This window comes from Pseudorasbora parva, chromosome 1, assembly GCF_024679245.1.
Source record: "Pseudorasbora parva isolate DD20220531a chromosome 1, ASM2467924v1, whole genome shotgun sequence".
Classification (NCBI taxonomy): Eukaryota; Metazoa; Chordata; class Actinopteri; order Cypriniformes; family Gobionidae; genus Pseudorasbora; species Pseudorasbora parva.
In genome coordinates, this window is record NC_090172.1 from 62401815 (window position 1) to 62429007 (window position 27193).

Here is a 27193-nt window from a genome sequence, read left to right on the forward strand (position 1 = left end):
AGGCATCTGCGCGTTACCCTGATCATACGAAAGGGATTCCCTCTGGGGGAAAACCACCACTGGAGGGGTCTCATGTGTAGCAGGCCGAACGGTATCACGTTGGACGCTGCTGCCATGTGCCCCAGCACTCTCTGAAAGTGCTTCACAGTGGTGTGCTTAACAGTGAGGCCGAAGGGAAGAACCCGATATTGGTACGCCTCGCCCCCGAAAGCGAACCTCAGGCCTCCTGTGGGCAGGAAGGATGGAGATATGAAATATGCGTCTTTAGATACATCGTGACGAACCAGTCCTCGAACTGGATCTGACTCACGATGGGATATTGAGCATCTTGAACCTGAATCTCCTCAGAGAACGGTTCATGTACCTCCGATTTAATAATAGACGCACCCTTCCATCCTCTTTGGGAACCATGAAGTAGCGACCATAAAGCCGGACTCCCTGTCTGGCGGAGGGATACACAATATAGCCTCCTTTACCCTCAGGGAGCACACTTCCTGTTCCCTACCTGCCACTGGGCTGGGCACACCACTATTCAGGCCACACCGATGAACCCCGGTGGTGGAACGCTGAACTGCAGTCTCTACCCTTTGCCCAAGGTACACAGGGCCCCAGCAGATATATTCGGGAGCATAACCATGCGCCGAGATATTCTACTAGGGGAACCAGCCTCTCAAGGCTGGTCTCTGGTACCCACCAAACCTCCTGCCCGACCCCCTGAAGCGGCCACCCGGCAGGGCTTAGTCGGGGAGGATTTTCGGTGTGCGAACACGTTTGCTGCCCAGCCGAGGTCTCCCTAGAGGCGGCTAGAGTAGCATGCGTTCGCAGGAAGTCAATGTGGCCCGAGCGTCATAGACGGCGGATCGCAGCATCGACTTCCAGAAAACTCCACAGAGGAGGCGACCTCGATCGCTCCTCTGGAGAGGGGGCTGGCCAGCAGGCCACTGGGCTGGGCACACCACCATTCAGACCACACCGATGACTTCGGTACTGGAACACTGAACTGCAGTCTGCACCCTTTGCCCATGGTACACAGGGCCCAAGCAGATATATTCAGGAGCATAATGACTATGCGCTGATATATTCTACTAGGGGAACCAGCCTCTCAAGGCTGGTCTCTGGTACCCACCGAGCCTCCTGCCCGACCCCCTGAAGCGGCCACCCGGCAGGGCTTAGTCGGGGAGGATTTTCGGTGTGCGAACGCGTTTGCTGCCCAGCTGCAGTCTTTCTAGAGGCGGCTAGAGCAGCATGCGTTCGCTGGAAGCCAATGTGGCCCGAGCGTCGTAGACGGCGGATCGCAGCATCGACTTCCAGAAGACTCCACAGAGGAGGCGATCTTGAACGCTCCCCGGGAGCAATAAATATACAAGCGAACACAATTTGGATGATAGGCTGAAATACCTAACTCCTCAAAGTCAGATAAATCCCATTTAATTGCACAGAATTAAATGCCACCAAAAACACCCAAATAGTGAACACAACTGGGATGATAGGCTGATAATCTAACTCCTCAAAGTTAGATAAATCCCATTTAATTCCTCAGAAATAAATGCCACCATAATCACCCATCACATGAACATGCTGAATGATAGGCTGAATCGACATATCTAACTCCTAGGGCTGCACGTTTTCAAGTTTTTCATTAACCGTTAACCGAGGCCCTTAGCGGTTAATACTCGGTTAACCATAGTGTGCGTCAGGGTTATTTTTAGCTTATTAATTTGATGACCACCATCTCCGTAGTGAACGCGCCTATATAGAGAAATGCACATCATGGATTACATAATCAGAGAGTAGCCTATTTCTTTTAATTTTAAATTGTTAAAAGACATTTCAAGTTTCTTAAGATCTATTTCATGTCTGCGAGGCGTATGCTGAGTTTCGATAAATTAGGATGAGATGCGCGCTTCAGTTCACGAGCAATGCGAGTGGCCGCGAGGGCGCCTGCATGATTAGGGCATGAGAATAACGTGGGGGAGAGGACGCTGGCGTCGTCTGTTCGCCGCTTCTCCACCCACAAATGATCATGTTAATGTACTATTATTAGATTTAGATTTTATTTTATTTCCTTATGTTTGTGACTAGTCTAACAGTCAGAGCTACAATTGGGGCTGTTGCTGATTGCTGGCAGCCACTGAGAGGACGTTGTTCGTCGTTTCGCCGTTTTCCACCGCTTCTAATGTTTACGTTTGAATTGCTGCGGTTGGTTGGTTCTGGTTTGGTGGACATTTGATGTTTCTCGTCGCGACTGCTCACTGGTGGTCTCCCTCGGGCTTAAGCTGCATGGTGGCTGAAGTTTGCACCGGGCTAGCGTCATCTGGGCCATCGTAATCGGCGTCCGGCATGATGTTGGGATGTTCCGCTTCTCGGCTGCGCCGCTGTTCCGCCCTGCATTGCGGCCGTGGAGCGGCTTGGACTTCTGCGCCGACCCCGGTGTGTCCACAGAAGTGCCCGAAAAAATGTTCTGCCTCCTGCATGGTGCTGCGGCGATCCCCATCGTTTGAATCGTCATGAAGACCCATCATCTGGTCTTCAGCTGTCCTGCCTCGGCGATGTCATCGGGACACTGCCGCTGGGAGAAATCTGAAACATGGAGTGGACCAGTGTGCTGCGGAGCTAACAGAGACTTCCACCATCAGCTGTTTTCTGTTCACCATCAGCTCTGTTTCTGTTCACCATCGGCTCTGTTTTCTGTTCTGTTTTCTGTGTTGGTTGATTGTTTGTAGTATTCTATATTTTTACTTGTTATTCATTTTTTGTTGTTACCCCCCCCCCCCCCCTTGTTGCACTTTGAGATTCTTCGGAATGAAAAGTGCATTATAAATAAAATCTATTATTATTATTATTATTATTATGTAGTAAAATATGCAGCCGAGAATGTTTCACACAGACAGAGCATTTGACTCGCGCGGCTGAGCCTCTCCCGGCAGAGAGTTCAAGCATCTGTGGACTCGTTCCTTCAGCTCTGGCCATCTTGCTTTCAGTCCGCGATTAGCTTTTTTGTTTTCTTCATTACAGTTAAAGTAACGTCTGCTTTCCTCTAGTCATTCACAAGTTTCTCACTTCAAACTTTCTTTCTTCTGATCCGTTATGCACAGCGCGCGCGGCTCGCGCTCTGCTTCTGCCCTTTTAGTCCAGTGCGACGTATGTTATTTTCCTCTTCATGACGCATATTTTGACTGATGCGACACATACTCCGGAGCAACTTATAGCCTGAAAAATGCGGTAAGCACTGCATTGCAATACTTGCATTTTGCCCCATCACTCTCTAGGGGTGCAAACATATATTACAACTAAATTCAAAGCACGTCATTGACGCCACTTAACCGAGCAAAATGTTTCACTCGGTTACGCAATTTTTAACGGTTAATCGGTCAATCGGTTAACCATGGACACCCCTACTAACTCCTCAAAGTCAGATAATGTTTAATTTAAATTCCTCAGAATTAAAAGCAGCCCTAATCACCAGCCATACTGTTTAAATATGTATTCAACTACTCGTCATCTACACGCTGCCTCAGCAACGCGAGATTCGAATCGTTCCCAACATATTTGGCTTTCATCCCTCGAGATGAAAGACCACAGGCGCGAGGCTGAAACACTCGAAAACGCACGTTTCTGTACGCTACGAGACATTTGTCAACGACCACAGCCAGCACCCTCAGGAGCTGACTGCAAGCCTCGCTAAACAGTATCACATGTACACATATAGCGTGTGTTCACTTCTGTTGCAGACCCTTAATGCACGCGCTGCCTCGGCAACGCGAGATCGAGCCTGCATTATGAGGTGGCGAGCTCTCGTTTGCTTCACTCCGTCGACGCTGAGCACATCTAATTCCTCGGAATCAGATCGCTCAAGCATCTGGTTCTCCCTGCATCGCGGGCTTCCGCACGGGAACGGAGAACACCGGGTTACTACAGGCAGCCCCCTCGGGGACTGCCTGAGCACCTTATTTTATGAATGAAGCAGTGTGTATGGTGTTTTAACGTCACCCGCCTCGATGCTGAGCACATCTAATTCCTCAGAATCAGATAGCTCAAGCATCGGACCCTCCAACCCGGGGGAAGATGCCGCCAAGCGGGCTTCCACACGGGGAGGAAGATCGTCGGAACTGTCAGAGGAGGATTGGGAAAGTGCCGCGGCAGTCCCGAAACCCTCTGACAAGTCCCGCTGTGAGCCCCATGATCTGCGACGCCGAGCCGCCTCAGCGACCGCGGGTCCAGAACCACGGGGCTCAAGGCTGGCCGGTCTCATCGAACACGGCCAGCCGAGAGCGGAGCAGTCTGAGTGTCAGCCGCTCGCAGTGTTCACAGGCGGCTCCCGAGCGTGCTGAAAACCCAGACACTGCACACATAACAGGTGTGTATCCGATCCCGAGATGTAACGGGGACACGGATGCACACACTGCCTAAATGCACTCCTTCTCTCTTCCATACTTTTTAAATAAATCTTTCACACACACACTCGCAACTGGACAGACAACAGTAAATAGACAGACCAAACAGAGAGCGCTATGCTGAAGAGCAATAACTGCCGCCATTATGCGCCGGCTCCCCTTTTATACTTCCGGGTACGCCGTCACAATGACGTCATCACGCACGACCAATCGGATTGGACTAGTGTTTATTCAGACTTCAGATTCGCTGATGCTTAGGGAGCATCCCCAAAGCGTTTCGACGCAGTGGGAAGTTCCCTCGATAAGGGAACCCAAAATCCCTATCTTAAAAAATAAGCATATTTCATCCGACCAATAAAAGAAAAGTGTTTTTAATACAAAAAAAGTCAACCTTCAAATAATTATGTTCAGTTATGCACTCAATACTTGGTCGGGAATCCTTTTGCAGAAGAGACTGCTTCAGTGCGGCGTGGCATGGAGGCGATCAGCCTGTGGCACTGCTGAGGTGTTCTGGAGGCCCAGGATGCTTCGATAGCGGCCTTAAGCTCATCCAGAGTGTTGGGTCTCGCGTCTCTCAACTTTCTCTTCACAATATCCCACAGATTCTCTATGGGGTTCAGGACAGGAGAGTTGGCAGGCCAATTGAGCACAGTAATACCATGGCCAGTAAACCATTTAGCAGTGGTTTTGGCACTGTGAGCAGGTGCCAGGTCGTGCTGAAAAACAAAATCTTCGTCTCCGTAAAGCTTTTCAGCAGATGGAAGCATGAAGTGCTCCAAAATCTCCTGATAGCGAGCTGCATTGACCCTGCCCTTGATAAAACACAGTGGACCAACACCAGCAGCTGACATGGCACCCCAGACCATCACTGACTGTGGGTACTTGACACTGGACTTCAGGCATTTTGGCATTTCCTTCTCCCCAGTCTTCCTCCAGACTCTGGCACCTTGATTTCCGAATGACATGCAAAATTTGCTTTCATCCGAAAAAAAGTACTTTGGACCACTGAGCAACAGACCAGTGCTGCTTCTCTGTAGCCCACAAGTGTCTTGACCTGGGGAATGCGGCACCTGTAGCCCGTTTCCTGCACACGCCTGTGCACGGTGGCTCTGGATGTTTCTACTCCAGACTCAGTCCACTGCTTCCGCAGGTCCCCCAAGGTCTGGAATCGGTCCTTCTCCACAATCTTCCTCAGGGTCCGGTCACCTCTTCTCGTTGTGCAGTGTTTTTTGCCACACTTTTTCCTTCCCACAGACTTCCCACTGAGGTGCCTTGATACAGCACTCTGGGAACAGCCTATTCGTTCAGAAATTTCTTTCTGTGTCTTACCCTCTCGCTTGAGGGTGTCAATGATGGCCTTCTGGACAGCAGTCAGGTCGGCAGTCTTACCCATGATTGTGGTTTTGAGTAATGAACCAGGCTGGGAGTTTTTAAAAGCCTCAGGAATCTTTTGCAGGTGTTTAGAGTTAATTAGTTGATTCAGATGATTAGGTTAATAGCTCGTTTAGAGAACCTTTTCATGATACGCTAATTTTTTGAGAATTTTGGGTTTTCATGAGCTGTAAGTTTATTTTTATCATTACATTATGGAAAAAAATTAACTTTTATTACATATGCTAATTTTTTTAGAAGGACCTGTATATATATATATATATATATATATATATATATATATATATATATATATATATATATATATATATATATATATATATATATATATACAATTTGTGTTTGTAGGACAATTTTCAGTATCTTACAATGAAATGCCATGAAAATATGACATTAAGACAGTGTTTTAGGCTTAGAGGATGGTTTACAAATGATGATACACATTCATTCCAACTGTTATTTATTTATACAAAACATTTGATCTTTTATATGTGAAACAAAACCAAGAAAACTGAAGAACAGAAGATGAAAAGATTTTAATATTGAAAGAGCAAACAAAGATATGATAAAGTCATTTTCTTTTAAGGATACAACAAATCTAAGCAATAACAATAATAACACCAATAATATGGATCAAAGCAGAACACATTAAAATATTACTCATGTTTTACACTCAAAAAAATGACTTTGAATGAACATAAAAATCATGGAAATATTTCCACATAATTAACTTGCTTTATTTCAGCATTATGCAATTCTGTTATTCCAATTTAATGTACTTACGTTGGGTCAACTTAATTTTTTTTAAGTTGATTCAACTTATTAACTATGGTTGGGCACAGCTTACTTTAATAGTGTCAGCTCAACTACACAAATTTGTTGTAATCTTGTTGTATTAAATTATTTTTTTAGTAGTTTTGACTAAATTATTGTATGTCAATCCATTTAGATAAAGTAGGATAGAGAGGGATAGAACTGATGCCCATATGTATTCTATGGGAGCTGCGTCACATGAATTAGTTTTCTTTATTTCTATAAAAATTATTAGTCAACAACACTTGATCAATTGCTAATTGTAACATGCAAGTCTATAATCAAGTAAAGCATCTCTCATCACTGGCATTAGCACAGTTTCAGAACAGCATAGCTTAACCACAAGATCTACACTTCACGATAATGGTAACCTCAAAAAAAACACAACATAACTTTTAAATGTCAAATATAACTGTCAAATATAACATGAAAACATTAACATGTCTTTCCCTTCACTAAAAAACACATTAAACAGCACTTCATTTCAACATTTACTCTCCTGAGACATCCCTATGCAAAGCATGCTGGGAAATAGAAATACACTGCCCAGTTCAGTCAGCGCAACATAAATGATTCATGTAGTCTCAACACAAATTGTTTAGGTTAACTTAACATTTAACACATTTTTTTTTTCATTTAACCTAATAAAATCAAGTAAAATGACACTTAAGTAAAAAACTAAAGATTTGTGTTGTTTCAGCTTATTTTATTTAAATAAACTCAGCAAACAGCTAGAATCATTTTTTGAGTGTATGACAAATTATATAAGGTCAATCAAATGAATGTTTATGTCAGACTGAAGTTTCTTCCTCTTTTACAGTGAACTGACTTTGGTCTTTAGCAGATGAAACTGAAATACAAAAACATTTATGAGAGAGAGAGAGAGAGAGAGAGAGAGAGAGAGAGAGAGAGAGAGAGAGAGAGAGAGAGAGAGAGAGAGAGAGAGAGAGAATGTATTAACAATAATGTATCTTAGGAGAGGGGGGGGCAAAAAAAGATTAAACATGAATTTGCAACATGCCATCATCATCAACATCACAAATACATTGATTTACTCCCCATTTGTATTTAAACCTATCTATGTCTTTATCTATAGTAAGTAAATTCTATTATGATCTGTGATTTTAGTAAACCTTTAAAAATGGCCACTACATCCGTTGATCCATCACCTCTTAAAAGATTTTTCCGTGAAAGCCATATGGCCAGTTTTGCTTGCCCAAATAAAAAATTAATTAAAACATGAATATCCCTCCTTTTTCTACTGTATTTTGGGCCATAGATGAATAAACCTGGTGTAAACACTTCCCTCAGAGTATTACACCACTCTTCTAAAAAAAGTGGCTGAAGCCTTTCACACTCTAAAAACAGATGAAAAACGTTTTTTTGCTCTCCACATAAAGGACAACCCCCCCGCTACCTGTGGATCAAGGTGTGCTCTGTATCTGTTTGTAGCTATAATCCTGTGTACAATTCTCCACTGAAGGTCTCCAGACCTCTTCTCCAGCGGTAGTTTGTACAGGGCCCGCCAGCTACCTTTAGGGGAAGCGCCTAGCCCGAACAACTCCAGCCATTTGGACTCTTTGACACACTCAAGTGTTTTCAAGTGCCATATTTTAACACAGAGTGTATAAAAGTCTTTTTTTCCAGCATCCCGAAACAACAACAGCTGTGGTATCTTAAAAGTTAGCAAACTACCTTCCCTTTCTTGCCATTTTCCAGTCTCAGCAGAAACACTCAGGTCTGGAAACACACATTTGTCCACCTCTTCATCAAAAGATTCCACTGCCCGTCTATAGTCGTGGCAGTGACTCTATAATCTGATTTAACACTTTCTGTGTTAATCCATCACACTGGACAAATGTCCAAATCCAGTCTTAGATTAAAAAAGTAATGGTTCTTCATTCAGCCATAAGCTCTGTGTCTCATTTATATTCCGTGAAGACTTGAACAGTGTCCATGATTTTAAAATTGATCTGTAAAAAGAGCTCAGTCCAGAAAGGTCTAGTTTGTTGATATCCATGAGGAAAAGATGGCGGTCTAGCCCCATGTTTCCTGCCTTCCTCAGGAGGGCACAGGCAACTCCAGCCCAGCTCACATCCTCATCGTAGAGTAGTCTCTGTGTCGTCTGCATTCTGAAGGCCTTTATTCTTGATACGACATCGATCAGTCCTTGGCCTCCTTCCTGCGTAGGCAAATATAACACTGCCGCCTTCAGCCAATGATGTCCTGACCAGAAAAACTCCACCAGTCGCTTCTGGATGTTCTTCACCAGTTCATCAGGAGGCTCGAGTATTGCCATTTTATGCCAAAAAAGGCGTAATCAAATTATTACAAACCAGTACCCTCCCCCTGTAGGATAACTGGGGTAGCAACCACGTTCATTTAGACAACCGAGCACACACTTTCTCCACTAGGCCCTCCCAATTTTTTTATTTTATACTCCTTAGTCCCTATAAATACTCCTAAATATTTAAAACCATCTCTTTTCCACTGTAAGCCACCAGGAAGTACAGGACCTTTAAAAACTCTTCCACACCACAAAGCCTCACATTTCCCCCACATTGCTTTACCATAACTCTCTAAAGCCTCCTTAAGCCTCTGAATATCATTTTGCTCCCAAACTACAACTGTGACATCATCAGTGTATGCAGAAAGTTTAATGTTTGGACACAGGGTATCAACCTGTAGACCCTTCAGCTCTCTTCTCAACTTGCACAGCAAGGGTTTGATCACGATACTATATAGTTGACCTGAGAGCGGACAACCCTGCCTAATACCTCTTTCCACGCTAATAGGGGTACTTAAACCTCCGGCCATTTTAATCATGCATGTTGCCTCTGTATATAAAAGTTTAATTTTTGAAAAAAAAAAATATCCCCAAAACCAAAGGCTTTCAAAGTATTAAAAAGAAAAACATGATCAACTCTGTCGAAGGCTTTTTCTTGATCTAAAGATAACAAACCCAAATCAACATTATTACAATAGGTAAAATCAAACACATCCCTTATTAGCTGAAGATTATCTGTAATAGATCTTTTCTTTATGCAATAAGATTGATCTTTATGCACAATTTCTTGTAACACATTATTTAGTCTGTTAGCCAGACATTTAGAAATAATCTTATATTCAGTGCATAAAAGCGCTACCGGCCTCCAAATCTTTAAAAGGATCAAATCACCTTTTTTTGGGAGTAATGATAAAACAGCACGTTGGCAACTTGTCGGAAGCATTCCATCAAGAAGACATTTTTCAAGAATTCTAAAATAGTCATCACCAATAATGGCCAGAGAGAGAGAGAGAGAGAGAGAGAGAGAGAGAGAGAGAGAGAGAGAGAGAGAGAGAGAGAGAGAGAGAGAGAGAGAGAGAGAGAGAGAGAGAGAGAGAGAGAGAGAGAGAGAGAGAGAGAGAGAGAGAGAGAGAGAGAGAGAGAGAGAGAGAGAGAGAGAGAGAGAGAGAGAGAGAGAGAGAGAGAGAGAGAGAGAGAGAGAGAGAGAGAGAGAGAGAGAGAGAGAGAGAGAGAGAGAGAGAGAGAGAGAGATCAGACAGAAGTATTACCTCTCGCTCTGTAACATTTGTAAAGCAGCACGACTGTGGCGATCAGATACGGACAAGCTGCCAGAAGAAAACTGAGGATTTTGAGGCCAGAAATCTGAGCTGAACGTGACACTGAAACACAAACACAAGAACATTATTCAGCAACAACAGAGTTCGTACTGTCATACTGTATTGTCTGCAATTGCGCAGGCTTGAGAAAAACTGATGAGTTGATTCTCAGTGAAACTGTCAAACTCTTCATAACTTCTAATCAATTTCTCATCGTGTGAATCATTTGCATGCAATATATCCCATAAATATTTGATATACTCAATAAATACTTATGACATGTAATGTTGTAATTATTGTGCTGTGCAGTTACAGCCAAACAGTATTTTAGATTACGGAAGTGATAGTTTAATGTTTAAATGAAATAAATGACATCAAAATTCAATGTAAGCTGTAAAGGTCAATTCAGGTAATCATCGAGGAGGGCTGGGAGATCTGGGATCAGAAACATTGCATGTTACTTTATTTAGTGCTGTCCTGAATAAACTGTTTCGTTATACTCCACAAGACACAATGACTGAATTTATACCGATCGCCACATTCAGAAATGTTCAAACCCTTGAATCTGAGCTGTCTGTCATTACCTGATGATCTATGACTGTTTTCATCTTCATGTTCTTTTTTAAAGCATGTATTTTGTAATCTGTAGTGAAATACATTTTAAAAGTAACCTTCCCAACCCTGGCGTGGGAGTAGTTAGATAATCTCATACATCAGGCATACGTTTGCTTATCATATTTTCCCAGCTCAGCAGTTTATATTTCTTTAATATTGAACTGGTTTCTTAACAAGAACTTTAAGTGTACGTTTGTATAAAGACAAATGGTGATTAGAGTCGCGCTGAACTCGCCTGAGACCATAAATAAAGGGAAACATGTTTACTAGTTTAGTTTTAGTAAAAAACGAGCAGAAATGAAGTGCTCAGGCCTGTAATCACTGCAATCATCAGACCACCTGGTGGTCCTGATGTTCCTGATGTTCCTTTTGTTCCTTTTGTTCCTGGTGATCTTGTTGTTCCTTTTGTTCCTGGTGATCTTGTTGTTCCTTTTGTTCCCGGTGATCTTGTTGTTCTTGTAGTTCTTGATGGTCCAGATATTTCTGAAATAAAAGGTCAGAAGGTCAAATTATACAAGTACTTTAAGGTCAGCTAATCATCTGCAATTTGATTATTATCTTAAATTTTAAAGCTTTTGTTGAAGGTAGAGGAGAGGGGTAATGTGAGACACCCCCTGGGTTGGGGACCTAGTAACATTGCGGGGTTCGATCCGGGACGAGCGCTGTGTGAACAAAAGCCAAAACTAATGCCGCAACGTGTACGTAGTTATCGTGCGTCTCCTAGAGCTTGTTTTTTCAATAATACAAACGCAGAGAGTGTTCGTATACGAAAGAAACTAAAACTAAACAAGCAGAAATGTGCGCAAACTGGACACAAGTCGAGACCACGGAGCTCCTTACTATCCGCGCTGAAGCTGAGATCGCTTGCCATTATACGTCACATCAGGATGTCACGTGTCAACTCGATCCGGAACCGTTACGGGTTGTGTGTGAAAGCGCACATATTACGGTATTTTGCTGGCTGTATGAATGGACCAAATCTAGCGGCCCGGGAACATATGCCGGGTCGCATTATCTGTGTATTTGCCGGAATCACAGTGTGAAAGGGGCTTGAGAGGAGCAGGCTTGTGTGTTACGAGCAAGCGGCAACCTCCCGCGATCTCTCTTGAAGCCATTACGGAAGTAATGTAAACTGCAATTCCTCGACTGGCCACTAGGCTCCAGAAGGAGCAGAATTTTATTGAGCCCCCTGTCAAAATTCCCAACTTTACAGCAGAAAAAAAACATGTTTACAGGCTGGTACAAATTGTGGCTTCAACTCGTTTAGTTCTGTATAATTAAGGGTGTGGTTACTTTGAGTGACATGTGGATAGCCGTTTATCTGCCGTCTATAGTCATTGCGTCAGATAGACATGACGTCTATATTTTTTTACAGTCTATGGTATCAAGCAAGCCTGCAGCACTTCTCTCAGAAACTGAAGCCTCCGCGCCTTGATCGCCCCCAGGTGGCCGGTCCCAGCCGCCCCTTCGTGTTTTCTAATGGACGCGAGGCAAACTCTCAAATTACACTTCAAATATTTTTTCCCCAAAGTTAGTTTTTTTCATTGTAGGCTGTTATCATCACGATGATTTAATTTCAAGTGTTTGTTTTTTTTAAAAATGACTTTAGTTAGTTATTTGATGCTGTAACAGGGGGGGTGTGACGTCATGATTGACAGCTGAGATCGACGGCTTCTCTAAGTGAACTTGTCACTGAGGCGTTAACAGACTTTTTCCTGGATTTTTGGGAGATTGGAGCTTTAGCTTTAATTTCTACATTTCCATAATTGTTTATTTCACACCAACACAATTAATTGCCCTGCATCTGTGAGAGTGTGGGCAGGGCTTTTGATATCGCGACTGTACTTCCTGCTCTCTACTGCGCAGACTCCAGTCCCAAGATGTCAACGCTGTGTGGGACGTCTGAAAGCTTCAACTGTTGTTACCGGAAACGGATGAAGTCGCGTCGTCCATACATTTTTACGGTCTATGGTTACGAGTTATTAAAGAGCTCACATTGAACTTGTATTACAAGTGTGTGTTACATGTTTGTAGACGAGATCGTGGCGGAGGATTCGTTGCGCAGCAGAAGCGCCAGACTTATATTTTAAACTGCACGTTCAGCACCACCGCTCCCTAATAACAGAGTATACGAACGATCGCGAAATATAAAATGAAAGTAAACGGGAACGCGCATTCAAATGCGATTTTAATACATTACCGCTTTTGAAAGCGACTCCCTTAGGCATGCGAATATCTCCCAATATGAAAACTATTTATGCGTAACCATCTCTCATGCCTGTATCATGCTTGTCTCTGTTTGCACTTTGAATATTGAGCTTTGATTATGGTTATTGTATGCACTTAATATCTATGATCAATTTGTGGGAAGGAATTCAGTTAGAAAGTCTTTTACTGTAGGCTATATGATAATTCATACTCAGAAAGTAGGCTAAAAATGAAAATACATTCATTACAAGATGATTAGTTAAACATTTCAAATGCACCTGCAAACAATTTTACATTTTTAGTCATGTATTTCATCATTGTGATTTGCTTAAAAATATGTAAAGATCTCGTCTTGTTTTGTTCGCTTGAACCCGATCTTGTGTCTCGTCTCGTCCCGTCAGATTAGTGTCTCGTCACACCCCTAGTATTTAATAATCAAACTATAAGACTACTACCTAATGCCAATATGCAACAGGCTACTCAAAGTTGTAAAACCTCAGATTTAACTTAAGCAAAAGCTGATTTTCAAAATTGTGTCAAGCCTCTTTTGGGCTGAAAAGCCTCTCACTCTAATTTCCAGGTCAAGACGCTGTGCATTGTGGTAATTGATCCAACATGACGTCTCTCCCAAAGGGCCAATGAACATGTCTGACCGATTTCATGAAATGTGAAAACGAATCTCATTGGCAGAATAAATAACATTTACATTAAACTGGGCATCAGTGCAATTCAACTGGTTTGGTAATAAAGGGAAATAAAATGAAGTGATTCCCACAAAAGAAGCACAAAAAGAAAAAAAAAATTGTAAGGAGTAAAACTTACTTTTTTTTCTTAAAAAATTTTATTAGGTAAAAGTATTGATTTTTAATTGTACTCAAGTAAAGTAAAAATCCCCCCAAATAATACTTAACAGTATCAAGTAAAGTTACTCAAATACTTTACACCTCTGCTACAGTTTTTCTTTTCATTTGCAGTTTATTAATTGTTCCTCATTTGAGCAGATCCTGATGTCAGTGATGATCACTCACCCGTCACAGTCAGAGTCACTTCATCACTCACGTCAGAGCAGACTGATCCTGATCCTGATCCTGATCCTGATCCTGATCCTCTACAGCCGTAACACCAGCACATCTGTGTGTGATCTGCAGTGATCTTGAACTCTTTCTCATTAGAGCTCTGATCTTTACCATCACACTGCCATCTGTATGTCCATCCTTCCACCGGTACGTCACATGTGAGAGTGACAGTATCTCCTCTGAATATCTGTGATGGTTCAGGCTTTACAGTCAGAACAGCTTTAGGTCTCTCTGTAATTGAAGAAACAGAGGTTATGATATACAGCAGCACCCAAAGAAGCCAACATAAGGGAATTGATTTGATATGCCCTAAACTCTTCATGTCACTGCACTCTCAGAAATGTCATGTAAAATCAACAATGCTTTACTGATGATTTTGGGCAAGTATTTACACTGGGTAACTGTACTGTAAAAAACAAACAAACAAAAAAAATCCCTGGTTTTACTGTGACTTTACTGTATTGGGAACAGCCCGGTTCTGAAATCAAACCACTGAGGGTGCTCCAGTAAAGTGCAGGCTAAGCCACGGCTCCACCATAGCAGTGTACAGTGAGAAATGTATGATTATTAATTTACAAGTCATCACTTTTACCAATAATTGGTAATTGGTAAAAAAAAAGAAAAAAGATTGGATTGGCTCTGGCTTATTTTGGCGTGTCTATGGCACGCTGTTTTTCTCATGCATATGACACGCATTTTATGGCGTATTATACATACGAACTGGGTGTACATTTTCCCTTACATGTAGCAAATCTGCTTCAAATTGAATTAAATGCTAATTATAACATTGAAATAAAAATGTAAAGCCTGTACAAATACTAAAAATTGTGAATAAACAAATAATCAGGAATCTTGTTTTCTATTGTTTACATTTGTCTATTAAAACTTGTACGTTTTTTTTTTGGTCGCTTATTGGCTGTTTCCTTATAAAGTTTTTTTCTTTTTCTTTTGTCCAGTTTTTTTTTTTTGCCAGGTGCATGGCTTTTATTAATGATATGACGTCATTACATTGCTGTCTTGCCGCCAGCCAATCGCTGCATTGCTGATCATGATTTCGAAGCATCTTCCCTCTTCAGCGATCATGAGGACGTGCCATAATCTCAGACAGTTTAATGATATTTGAATCCAATCTGCAAATTCGTTTTAAGAAACAAATCAGAGATCAGTTATCACGATTAGAAGATCTGGGATCTGTCGAATCATCTCAGATATTAAGTGAGGAACCAATAACGGACCCCAGGTTTAGAACAACATGAGGGCGAGTAAATGATGACAGAACCTGTGAGACATGGCTTTTTAAAATCCTTATGTATCTCACAGTTCAGTCTATCTAACATGAAGCAGAAATGTTTACTAGTACAGTTTATTTTTTCATTTGCAGTTTATTAATTGTTCATCATTTGAGAAGATCCTGATGTCAGTGATGATCACTCACCCGTCACAGTCAGAGTCACTTCATTACTCCACTGAGAGCTGAATGGTCCTGATCCTGATCCTGATCCTCTACAGCCGTAACACCTGCACATCTGTGTGTGATCTGCAGTGATCTTGAACTCTTTCTCATTAGAGCGCTGATCTTTACCATCACACTGCCATCTGTATGTCCATCCTTCCCCCTGTACGTCACATGTGAGAGTGACAGTCTCTCCTCTGAATATCTGTGATGGTTCAGGCTTTACAGTCAGAACAGCTTTAGGTCTCTCTGTAATTGAAGAAACAGAGGTTATGATATACAGCAGCACCCAAAGAAGCCAACATAAGGGAATTGATTTGATATGCCCTAAACTCTTCATGTCACTGCACTCTCAGAAATGTCATGTAAAATCAACAATACTTTACTGATGATTTTGGGCTAGTATGTACACTGGGTAACTTTACTGTAAAAAACAAACAAACAAAAAAAACCCTGGTTTTACTGTGACTTTACTGTATTGGGAACAGCCCGGTTCTGAAATCAAACCACTGAGGGTGCTCCAGTAAAGTGCAGGCTAAGCCACGGCTCCACCATAGCAGTGTACAGTGAGAAATGTATGATTATTAATTTACAAGTCATCACTTTTACCAATAATTGGAATTTTAAAAATATCTATTAATCAATTAGTCTGCCTTTACATTGCTTTAATGTGTTACTAGTATTTTAACATCATCATCCTGAGAAACAGAAAAAACTTTATATATATATAAATTACACACACACACAGGTGCTGGTCATATAATTAGAATATCATCAACATTTTGATTTATTTCACTAATTCCATTCAATAAGTGAAACTTGTATATTATATTCATTCATTACTCACAGACTGTTATATTTCAAATGTTTATTTATTTTAATTTTGATGATTATAACTGACGACTAAGGAAAATCCCAAATTCAGTATCACAGAAAATTAGGCCCCATCCACACGTATCATCATTTCGTTTACACGTATCCGGCGTTTTAGAAGCATGAATCCGATATTTTCTGAAAAAAAGAAGAAGATTGGATTGGCTCTGGCTTCGTGTGGATGGGGCCATAGAATATTGCGAAAAGGTTCAATATTGAAGACCCCTGGTGCTACACTCTTATCAGCTAATTAACTCAAAACACCTGCAAAGGCCTTTAAATGATCTCTCAGGCCCCGCCCACACTGAGACGCGTAATACTCATGTAAGTGATGATGATAAACGAATAAACATGCAAGTTACATGCAATGCTTCTTTTCCGTTGTTTTTAGGCCTACGTAAAACCATTTCAATATTGATGAACAAATATTGTACGTACATTAACACAAATGTATACAGTCTGACACTTTACAAAAAAAAAATGATGTGCTGGTAATGTAAGTATCTTATTCATGCCATGTACACTGTAAAAAAAGGCAAATTTTGACCTTTTGCAGTACAGTCGACATGGATATTTAAGTTTTTTCAACTTAAAAACTGACTTTAAAAAATTAGTTACATCTTGTGTATCTAATAAAAAAAAGTTTAACATTTCTTAACTTATTTTGATGAGTTAAAACAATGTAAAAACTTATGTTGTCCTAACTTCAAGTTCACTCAAATACATACAATAACACTAATGTTATACTGTCTGTGGTTCAGAAGCTGGCGGGAGGCGTGACGGTCCATCAGAGATGAGGTTCGAAGAAAACGTGAACTGTGCACCGTAAGCCTCCATTGGCATTTAGTACATTTCCACTGACCTACTCACAAGACCCATGAGACGGATCTCACGAAAATGCGTATAAATAGTACGAGTTTGCAATCTCGTGGAATGTATACGCCAAAATGAGTTTTGGCGTGCTTATGGTACGCGGTTTTTCGCGTGCATAAGATACGCACTTTATGGCGTATTATACATACGAACATTGTAAAATTATTGTACAGCCACTGTATCGAGATGGACTTTGTAATGAAGTCTTTAGTGCCTAATTGGGTCTTGTGAGTAGGTCAGTGGGAATGTACTGAATGCCAATGGAGGCCTTTCTGAAGCCTTTCTCAGCCATCAGCTTTCAACAAAAATATCTTCATTTGTGTTCTGAAGATGAACGAAGGTCTTACAGGTGTCCAACGACATGAGGGTGAGTAATTAATGACATAATTTTCCTTTTTGGGTTAACTAACCCTTTAACTTATTAAAACTTCTTGGGGGTTTGAATTATAGTTGGGAGAATGAGACCACTTTACCAGATGCACTGAGACATTTCAAATGATACTCAACATGTATAGTTTTTAATTGTACACAATTACCATTATATAGCTTTTGTATTGGTTTTCCTGGAGGGGGAGAAAAGGCAAGTACAGGTGGTAATATGCAGAGTGTGAAGGTGATGTGTGATGGAGTCGCAGGGGAGTGTTCAAATGTTAATTCTTCTGGAGAGTTCTTTGTTTCTCAGGCCAGATGACTTGGCATCCGCCTTACAGATGCATTTTATGGACTTCAAAAACAGAGCTACAACTACAGCCAAAGCTTGGATTAGCCAGAACTTTTTAAATATGACTCCGATTTTATTAATCTGAAAGAAGAATGTCATGTACACCTAGGATGACGTGAAGGTGAGTGAATCATGGGCTAATCTTAATTTATGGGTGACCTATGCCTTTCAGCATTAATTTCAACATATAGGGTAAAAAAACGAAATAAATATTTTCAGCAATAGATAAAGGCTTGGAACAGTTTTTCTTTGCGGAAGCTTTGCATTAGCAGGGTATTCTCACAAAAATGCGTATAAATAGTACGAGTGTGCAATGTTGTGGAATGTATACGCCAAAACTCATTTTGGCGTGTCTATGGCACGCTGTTTTTCACGTGCATATGACATGCATTTTATGGCGTATTATACATACGAACTGGGTGTACATTTTCCCTTACATGTAGCAAATCTGCTTCAAATTGAATTAAATGCTAATTATAACATTGAAATAAAAATGTAAAGCCTGTACAAATACTAAAAATTGTGAATAAACAAATAATCAGGAATCTTGTTTTCTATTGTTTACATTTATCTATTAAAACTTGTACGTTTTTTTTTTTTTGGTCGCTTATTGGCTGTTTCCTTATAAAGTTTTTTTCTTTTCTTTTGTCCAGTTTTTTTGCCAGGTGGCTTTTATTAATGATATGACGTCATTACATTGCTGTCTTGCCGCCAGCCAATCGCTGCATTGCTGATCATGATTTCGAAGCATCTTCCCTCTTCAGCGATCATGAGGACGTGCCATAATCTCAGACAGTTTAATGATATTTGAATCCAATCTGCAAATTCGTTTTAAGAAACAAATCAGAGATCAGTTATCACGATTAGAAGATCTGGGATCTGTCGAATCATCTCAGATATTAAGTGAGGAACCAATAACGGACCCCAGGTTTAGAACAACATGAGGGCGAGTAAATGATGACAGAACCTGTGAGACATGGCTTTTTAAAATCCTTATGTATCTCACAGTTCAATCTAACATGAAGCAGAAATGTTTACTAGTACAGTTTATTTTTTCATTTGCAGTTTATTAATTGTTCATCATTTGAGAAGATCCTGATGTCAGTGATGATCACTCACCCGTCACAGTCAGAGTCACTTCATCACTCGCGTCAGAGCAGACTGATCCTGATCCTGATCCTGATCCTGATCCTCTACAGCCGTAACACCAGCACATCTGTGTGTGATCTGCAGTGATCTTGAACTCTTTCTCATTAGAGCGCTGATCTTTACCATCACACTGCCATCTGTATGTCCATCCTTCCCCCTGTACGTCACATGTGAGAGTGACAGTCTCTCCTCTGAATATCTGTGATGGTTCAGGCTTTACAGTCAGAACAGCTTTAGGTCTCTCTGTAATTGAAGAAACAGAGGTTATGATATACAGCAGCACCCAAAGAAGCCAACATAAGGGAATTGATTTGATATGCCCTAAACTCTTCATGTCACTGCACTCTCAGAAATGTCATGTAAAATCAACAATACTTTACTGATGATTTTGGGCTAGTATGTACACTGGGTAACTTTACTGTAAAAAACAAACAAACAAAAAAAACCCTGGTTTTACTGTGACTTTACTGTATTGGGAACAGCCCGGTTCTGAAATCAAACCACTGAGGGTGCTCCAGTAAAGTGCAGGCTAAGCCACGGCTCCACCATAGCAGTGTACAGTGAGAAATGTATGATTATTAATTTACAAGTCATCACTTTTACCAATAATTGGAATTTTAAAAATATCTATTAATCAATTAGTCTGCCTTTACATTGCTTTAATGTGTTACTAGTATTTTAACATCATCATCCTGAGAAACAGAAAAAACTTTATATATATATAAATTACACACACACACAGGTGCTGGTCATATAATTAGAATATCATCAACATTTTGATTTATTTCACTAATTCCATTCAATAAGTGAAACTTGTATATTATATTCATTCATTACTCACAGACTGATATATTTCAAATGTTTATTTATTTTAATTTTGATGATTATAACTGACGACTAAGGAAAATCCCAAATTCAGTATCACAGAAAATTAGGCCCCATCCACACGTATCATCATTTCGTTTACACGTATCCGGCGTTTTAGAAGCATGAATCCGATATTTTCTGAAAAAAAGAAGAAGATTGGATTGGCTCTGGCTTCGTGTGGATGGGGCCATAGAATATTGCGAAAAGGTTCAATATTGAAGACCCCTGGTGCTACACTCTTATCAGCTAATTAACTCAAAACACCTGCAAAGGCCTTTAAATGATCTCTCAGGCCCCGCCCACACTGAGACGCGTAATACTCATGTAAGTGATGATGATAAACGAATAAACATGCAAGTTATATGCAATGCTTCTTTTCCGTTGTTTTTAGGCCTACGTAAAACCATTTCAATATTGATGAACAAATATTGTACGTACATTAACACAAATGTATACAGTCTGACACTTTACAAAAAAAAAAAAAATATGTGCTGGTAATGTAAGTATCTTATTCATGCCATGTACACTGTAAAAAAAGGCAAATTTTGACCCTTTGCAGTACAGTCGACATGGATATTTAAGTTTTTTCAACTTAAATTATGTTAAACTGACTTTAAAAAATTAGTTACATCTTGTGTATCTAATAAAAAAAAGTTTAACATTTCTTAACTTATTTTGATGAGTTAAAACAATGTAAAAACTTATGTTGTCATAACTTATCCAAGTTCACTCAAATACATACAATAACACTAATGTTATACTGTCTGTGGTTCAGAAGCTGGCAGGAGACGTGACGGTCCATCAGAGATGGTTCGAAGAAAACGTGAACTGTGCACCGTAAGCCTCCATTGGCATTTAGTACATTTCCACTGACCCACTCACAAGACCCATGAGACGGATCTCACGAAAATGCGTATAAATAGTACGAGTTTGCAATCTCGTGGAATGTATACGCCAAAATGAGTTTTGGCGTGCTTATGGTACGCGGTTTTTTGCGTGCATAAGATACGCACTTTATGGTGTATTATACATACGAACATTGTAAAATTATTGTACAGCCACTGTATCGAGATGGACTTTGTAATGAAGTCTTTAGTGCCTAATTGGGTCTTGTGAGTGGGTCAGTGGGAATGTACTGAATGCCAATGGAGGCCTTTCTGAAGCCTTTCTCAGCCATCAGCTTTCAACAAAAATATCTTCATTTGTGTTCTGAAGATGAACGAAGGTCTTACAGGTGTCCAACGACATGAGGGTGAGTAATTAATGACATAATTTTCCTTTTTGGGTTAACTAACCCTTTAACTTATTAAAATTTCTTGGGGGTTTGAATTATAGTTGGGAGAATGAGACCACTTTACCAGATGCACTGAGACATTTCAAATGATACTCAACATGCATAGTTTTTTAATTGTACACAATTACCATTATATAGCTTTTGTATTGGTTTTCCTGGAGGGGGAGAAAAGGCAAGTACAGGTGGTAATATGCAGAGTGTGAAGGTGATGTGTGGTGGAGTCGCAGGGGAGTGTTCAAATGTTAATTCTTCTGGAGAGTTCTTTGTTTCTCAGGCCAGATGACTTGGCATCCGCCTTACAGATGCATTTTATGGACTTCAAAAACAGAGCTACAACTACAGCCAAAGCTTGGATTAGCCAGAACTTTTTAAATATGACTCCGATTTTATTAATCTGAAAGAAGAATGTCATGTACACCTAGGATGACGTGAAGGTGAGTGAATCATGGGCTAATCTTAATTTATGGGTGACCTATGCCTTTCAGCATTAATTTCAACATATAGGGTAAAAAAACGAAATAAATATTTTCAGCAATAGATAAAGGCTTGGAACAGTTTTTCTTTGCGGAAGCTTTGCATTAGCAGGGTATTCTCACAAAAATGCGTATAAATAGTACGAGTGTGCAATGTTGTGGAATGTATACGCCAAAACTCATTTTGGCGTGTCTATGGCACGCTGTTTTTCGCGTGCATATGACATGCATTTTATGGCGTATTATGCATACGAACACCCCACCCCACCACCCTAAACCTACCCAAGAGCGTGTCATATATACGCCATAAAGTGCGTATCATATGCACGCGAAAAACAGCGTATCATATGCACGCCAAAATGAGTTTTGCCGTATACATTCCACGACATTGCACATTCGACTATTTATACGCATTTATGTGTTATCGGGTTGGCATAAGAGCTTATAAAATATTTAAACTCATACAATATGAGTATACAATTTGTGTATAATTTATTTGAGACAAGTAACTGCTAGCCGTGTAATAAGCGGGATAATGTACACCCAGCCGGTTGTTATCGCAGAATAAACCCCCTCAGAGAGACGCAAGAGTCGGGGTCCTGATCGCTCTATCGGGGGTTTATTCTGCCATAACAACTGGCTGGGTGTACATTTTCCCTTACATGTAACAAATCTGCTTCAAATTGAATTAAATGCTAGTTATAACATTGAAATAAAAATGTAAAGCCTGTACAAATACTAAAAATTGTGAATAAACAAATAATCAGGAATCTTGTTTTCTATTGTTTACATTTATCTATTAAAACTTGTATGTTGTTTTGGTCGCTTATTGGCTGTTTCCTTATAAAGTTTTTTTCTTTTCTTTTGTCCAGTTTTTTTGCCAGGTGGCTTTTATTAATGATATGACGTCATTACATTGCTGTCTTGCCGCCAGCCAATCGCTGCATTGCTGATCATGATTTCGAAGCATCTTCCCTCTTCAGCGATCATGAGGATGTGCCATAATCTCAGACAGTTTAATGATATTTAATCCAATCGGCAAATTCGTTTTAAGAAACAAATCAGAGATCAGTTATAACGATTAGAAGATCTGGGATCTGTCGACTCATCTCAGATATTAAGTGAGGAACAAATAACAGATCCCAGGTTTAGAACAACATGAGGGCGAGTAAAGGATGACAGAACCTGTGAGACATGGCTTTTTAAAATCCTTATGTATCTCACAGTTCAGTCTATCTAACATGAAGCAGAAATGTTTACTAGTACAGTTTATTTTTTCATTTGCAGTTTATTAATTGTTCATCATTTGAGAAGATCCTGATGTCAGTGATGATCACTCACCCGTCACAGTCAGAGTCACTTCATCACTAAACTGAGAGCAAGAATATCCTGATCCTGATCCTGATCTTTTACAGCCGTAACACCTGCACTTCTGTGTGTGATCTGCAGTGATCTTGAACTCTTTCCCATTAAAGCGCTGATCTTCACTATCACACAGCCATCCGTATGTCCATCCTTCCCCCTGTACGTCACATGTGAGAGTGACAGTCTCTCCTCTGAGTATCTGTGGTGGTTCAGGCTTTACAGACAGAACAGCTTTAGGTTTCTCTGTAAGAAGTGCACAAACAGAAGTTATGATACAACATACAAAGAAACCAAGATAAGTGAGAATAGTGAAAATGGCAGTGTGTGTATTTCTTGTCTTTGTCCAATAATAGCGCAATACAAATTAAATATCATTAAATCACTTACTGCTCTGAAATACAATAAGAGAACAATAAACTCATCATTTACTCGATTTACAACCTTCTCCTTTTCTTCTCTGCAATTAAAAGCCCCTCTTATCATGTCATCATACTTCTGAGCATAACTTATTTTAACTGCCGGTCCTGCAGATTTTCCTTAAATGACATCAGGAGGATCAGGCCCTTCCTACCGGAGCTACACAACTCCTTGTCGAAGCTCTTGTTCTCTCCAGACGGGACTATTGTAATGGCCTTACCGCATCAGTCAAACCGCTGCAGCTGATCCCAGAATGCATCAGTGAGAATGATCTTTCACAAGCCAAAGAGATAACCTCTCCTCATAAATGTGCACTGGGTGCCAATTGCCACGTTTTTTCAAAATAAAGCAAAGACTTTATATTTAGGAACAGTGGACTCTGATTACTTATGAATAGGAGATATTGCAAAGCTCAATGTGGCGAATAAGCCCCGCCTTTTAAATGAAAGAGCCAATCGTTGATTAGTAAAGTCACTGCGTCCCTGCAGCTGCCTTTAAAAGCTCCAGTTGCTATAGAACCAGGCAGTGTTCAGAGGATTGCGCATTAGCTTTGTTCAGACTGAAAACTGCAGGTTTGTCGTCATAATTCAAGCACCTAGAAACCAAATGTATGAGACAGTTGTTGTCAGATTCATTGGTGATTTGAAATATGAAATTGAATCGTAAGCGTGTCAAAAAGTTTTGTATAATTTGATGTTTGCCCGTTTGAAGAGATGGAGCTGCACTCTCATGCCAGAGAGGTATTTCAAAGATGGCCGCCGAGTGAAAGGACTTGTCTTAAAGGGACTTTGATTTAAGGCACTAATGTTTGCCTACAGAACAATCACTGGCTCTGCACCCCTGTACCTAAACTCATTACTCCAGACTTATGTGCGCTCCAGAAGCTTGGGTTCTGTTCACTGCTGGTGGAATAACCTGCCCATCTCAACCCGAACTGCTGAGTCTGTAACCATTTTTTAAAGAAACGACTGAAGAGGCATTTTCTACAATAATCCTAACACTTAGGACTACTATTATATATCCATAAAAAAAACTCTCTACATGTACTGTGCTGGACTTTCTGGGACTACCCTTATGAAAAATAAGTATATTAGTAAAGTTCAAGTATATTTTGATGTATATTTTATGTACTAATCTGTGTACTAGTTTACTTGTCAATGTACTTTTTCAATACTACTAGGGCCAAAATGGCCCACTTTTTAAAGTATAAAAGTATACTTCTTTAAGGGTAACAGTAGTAAACTTATAGAACTACGTTTTCCATTTGTACTGCAATTATACTACAAGTTAACATATAGGTATACTGAAACTTTACTAGTCAAATAATTGTAGCACTTTTTTTAGTTTATGAAAGCAGCTACACTTTGAAGTATACTCTCAGTAAACTAGTAGTTTAGTGCTTTATACTGCATTACTTGTATAATTGTAAGTTTTCTTTTTGTGAACATAACATTCCATTTATAGTTTAGTACAGTATACACTGTTTAATGTTTGATATGTTTGACCTGTCCAAATACCCACAGTTGCAGTCTTGGCCACTTGAGAACGCGCACACACCACAGGAAGTAAGTGAGACTAGGGCTGTTTGATTCTGAAATTTTTGTATAAATTATACAAAATTCCAATTCCTGGTTCTGGAATCAATTAAATTTTCAAAGTTCAGGAACTTTCGGGGGTGGGACTTGGGCGCTGAACATGCTGATTGGTTGAGCTCACGCAGCATTTTATTTCAACCGCATTTTTTCAACCGCAAAGTCTTTTGCGAGGTTCGTTCTGCATTCAGTAAATATTAGTTTTGCTCTTTCTGTCTGATGATGTTACATTACATTACAATATACATTATTTTCATTTTAAATGTAGCTTTAGAAGCTTTCAGAAATACGCTTTAGTAGCCTATAAGTGCTTGCAAAATTGACATTTTGTTAATTACCTCTTTAGTAAACCAATACATAACTAGCAAAAGCAGCACAGGTTGTTGTAGACAATCAGTAAACAAATGATTACTGTCCGTCCGATTACTAACTGACTTGGCAACACAGTGCAGTTGAGTTCTGTTGACATTTTGACTACTAATGTCACTCCGTTGCTCTGATTGGTTGTAGGTATATCCAATTGATGTCTCTCCCGGTTCAGTTGAAACACGCCCCATAATCACAGCCCAATGGAGCAGTTTCAGACTCATATTCTAGAATTGAGTATGACCACGTCAAGCTAGCCTTTGGTCTCTATAACTTCACTTAAAACATCCAGATATAGTTTAAACATTAATTATATGAGACATTAGTTTCGTACACAGCTCATCAGCATCAGTGAGGACCCAATAAATGACAGGAACACTCTTGACACGCTGCTATAAATGCTTTCTGTCCGTGTGTTATATGTGTGAAGATTTGAAGAAAATATAAATATGGAAATCACCGTGAGCATGTCCAGGGCGGGTGTTTGAAATCAGCACTAAAAAGCAAAAAGACACACACACACACACACACACACACACACACACACACACACACACACACACACACACACACACACACACACACACACACACACACACACACACACATTAAAACAGGCTCATCCAGGGTACTTTTTTTTTAAAGAAAAAAACAGAAGCAGCGACGAAGTTGATTTGATGCAAGATCTCTATTCTTTCACAGGAAGAATGAAGGGTGTGGAAGTGTGAAGAAAACATCTTAAAGAATATCTAGTGATAGTGTAATAAAAACAAGTACAAACACACACACACACACACACACACACACACACACACACACACACACACACACACACACACACACACACACACACACACACACACACACTTAAATGTTATATAAATAGGCTCATACAGGAAACTTTAAAAAAAAAAGAAAAAAGAAGAGCAGCATAAACTATGATTTGATGCAAGAGATCTCTATTCTTTCACGTCTATTTAAGGCAGTCAATAATAACTGGACATATTGAGGGTGAAAGAGGAAATATAAAGAAAAACTGCTGTCATGATTTGATTGAAACCACAGTGTGAAGAAAAGCTCACGCTAACGGACTGTGGAGATTATTTACTATACCATCAGTGCTATAGGAAGTGACATCACTGGTAATGTACACGGGATCTGAATACACTGATCTCATTCAGATCAACATCAAGTGTTTTTCACTTTCACACACAGATATCATGAGCTACAGATGATTTAACACTCAAATTATTAACAGCATGAATGAAAAATAGATTCAATATGTAATGAAGCAGCCCGATCTCACGAAAATGTGTAAATAGTACGAGTGTGCAATCTCGTGGATAGCACTTAATGGCACGAAACACCCACCCCACCACCCCCATCCTACCCAAGAGTGTGTCATATATACGCCATAAAGTGGGTATGCGGAAAAACTGTGTAGCATATGTAGGCGAAAACTAATTTTGGCTTATACATTTCACGAGATTGCACACTCATACTATTGATACACATTCACATGTGATAGCAAGATGAAAAACAAATGATCACTGATTCACTACATCATTATAAACAATGCAAAAATGATGCATAAATGATAAAATCATACTCACAGAGTATTAGAGGAAGTGAACTGAGCTCCATACTGA

At 40.1% G+C, this 27193-nt stretch overlaps 1 protein-coding gene across 1 annotated transcript in view; it reads right to left on the bottom strand.

Moving 5' to 3' along the window:
• Positions 1 to 27193, bottom strand: part of LOC137071174 (Fc receptor-like protein 5) — a 250913-nt gene that overhangs the window by 200777 nt on the left and 22943 nt on the right. Inside the window, exon 9 of the mRNA XM_067438964.1 lies at positions 23146 to 23412. Coding sequence (XP_067295065.1) covers positions 23146 to 23412 — 267 coding nt within the window. The remainder of the gene's footprint in view (positions 1 to 23145; positions 23413 to 27193) is intronic.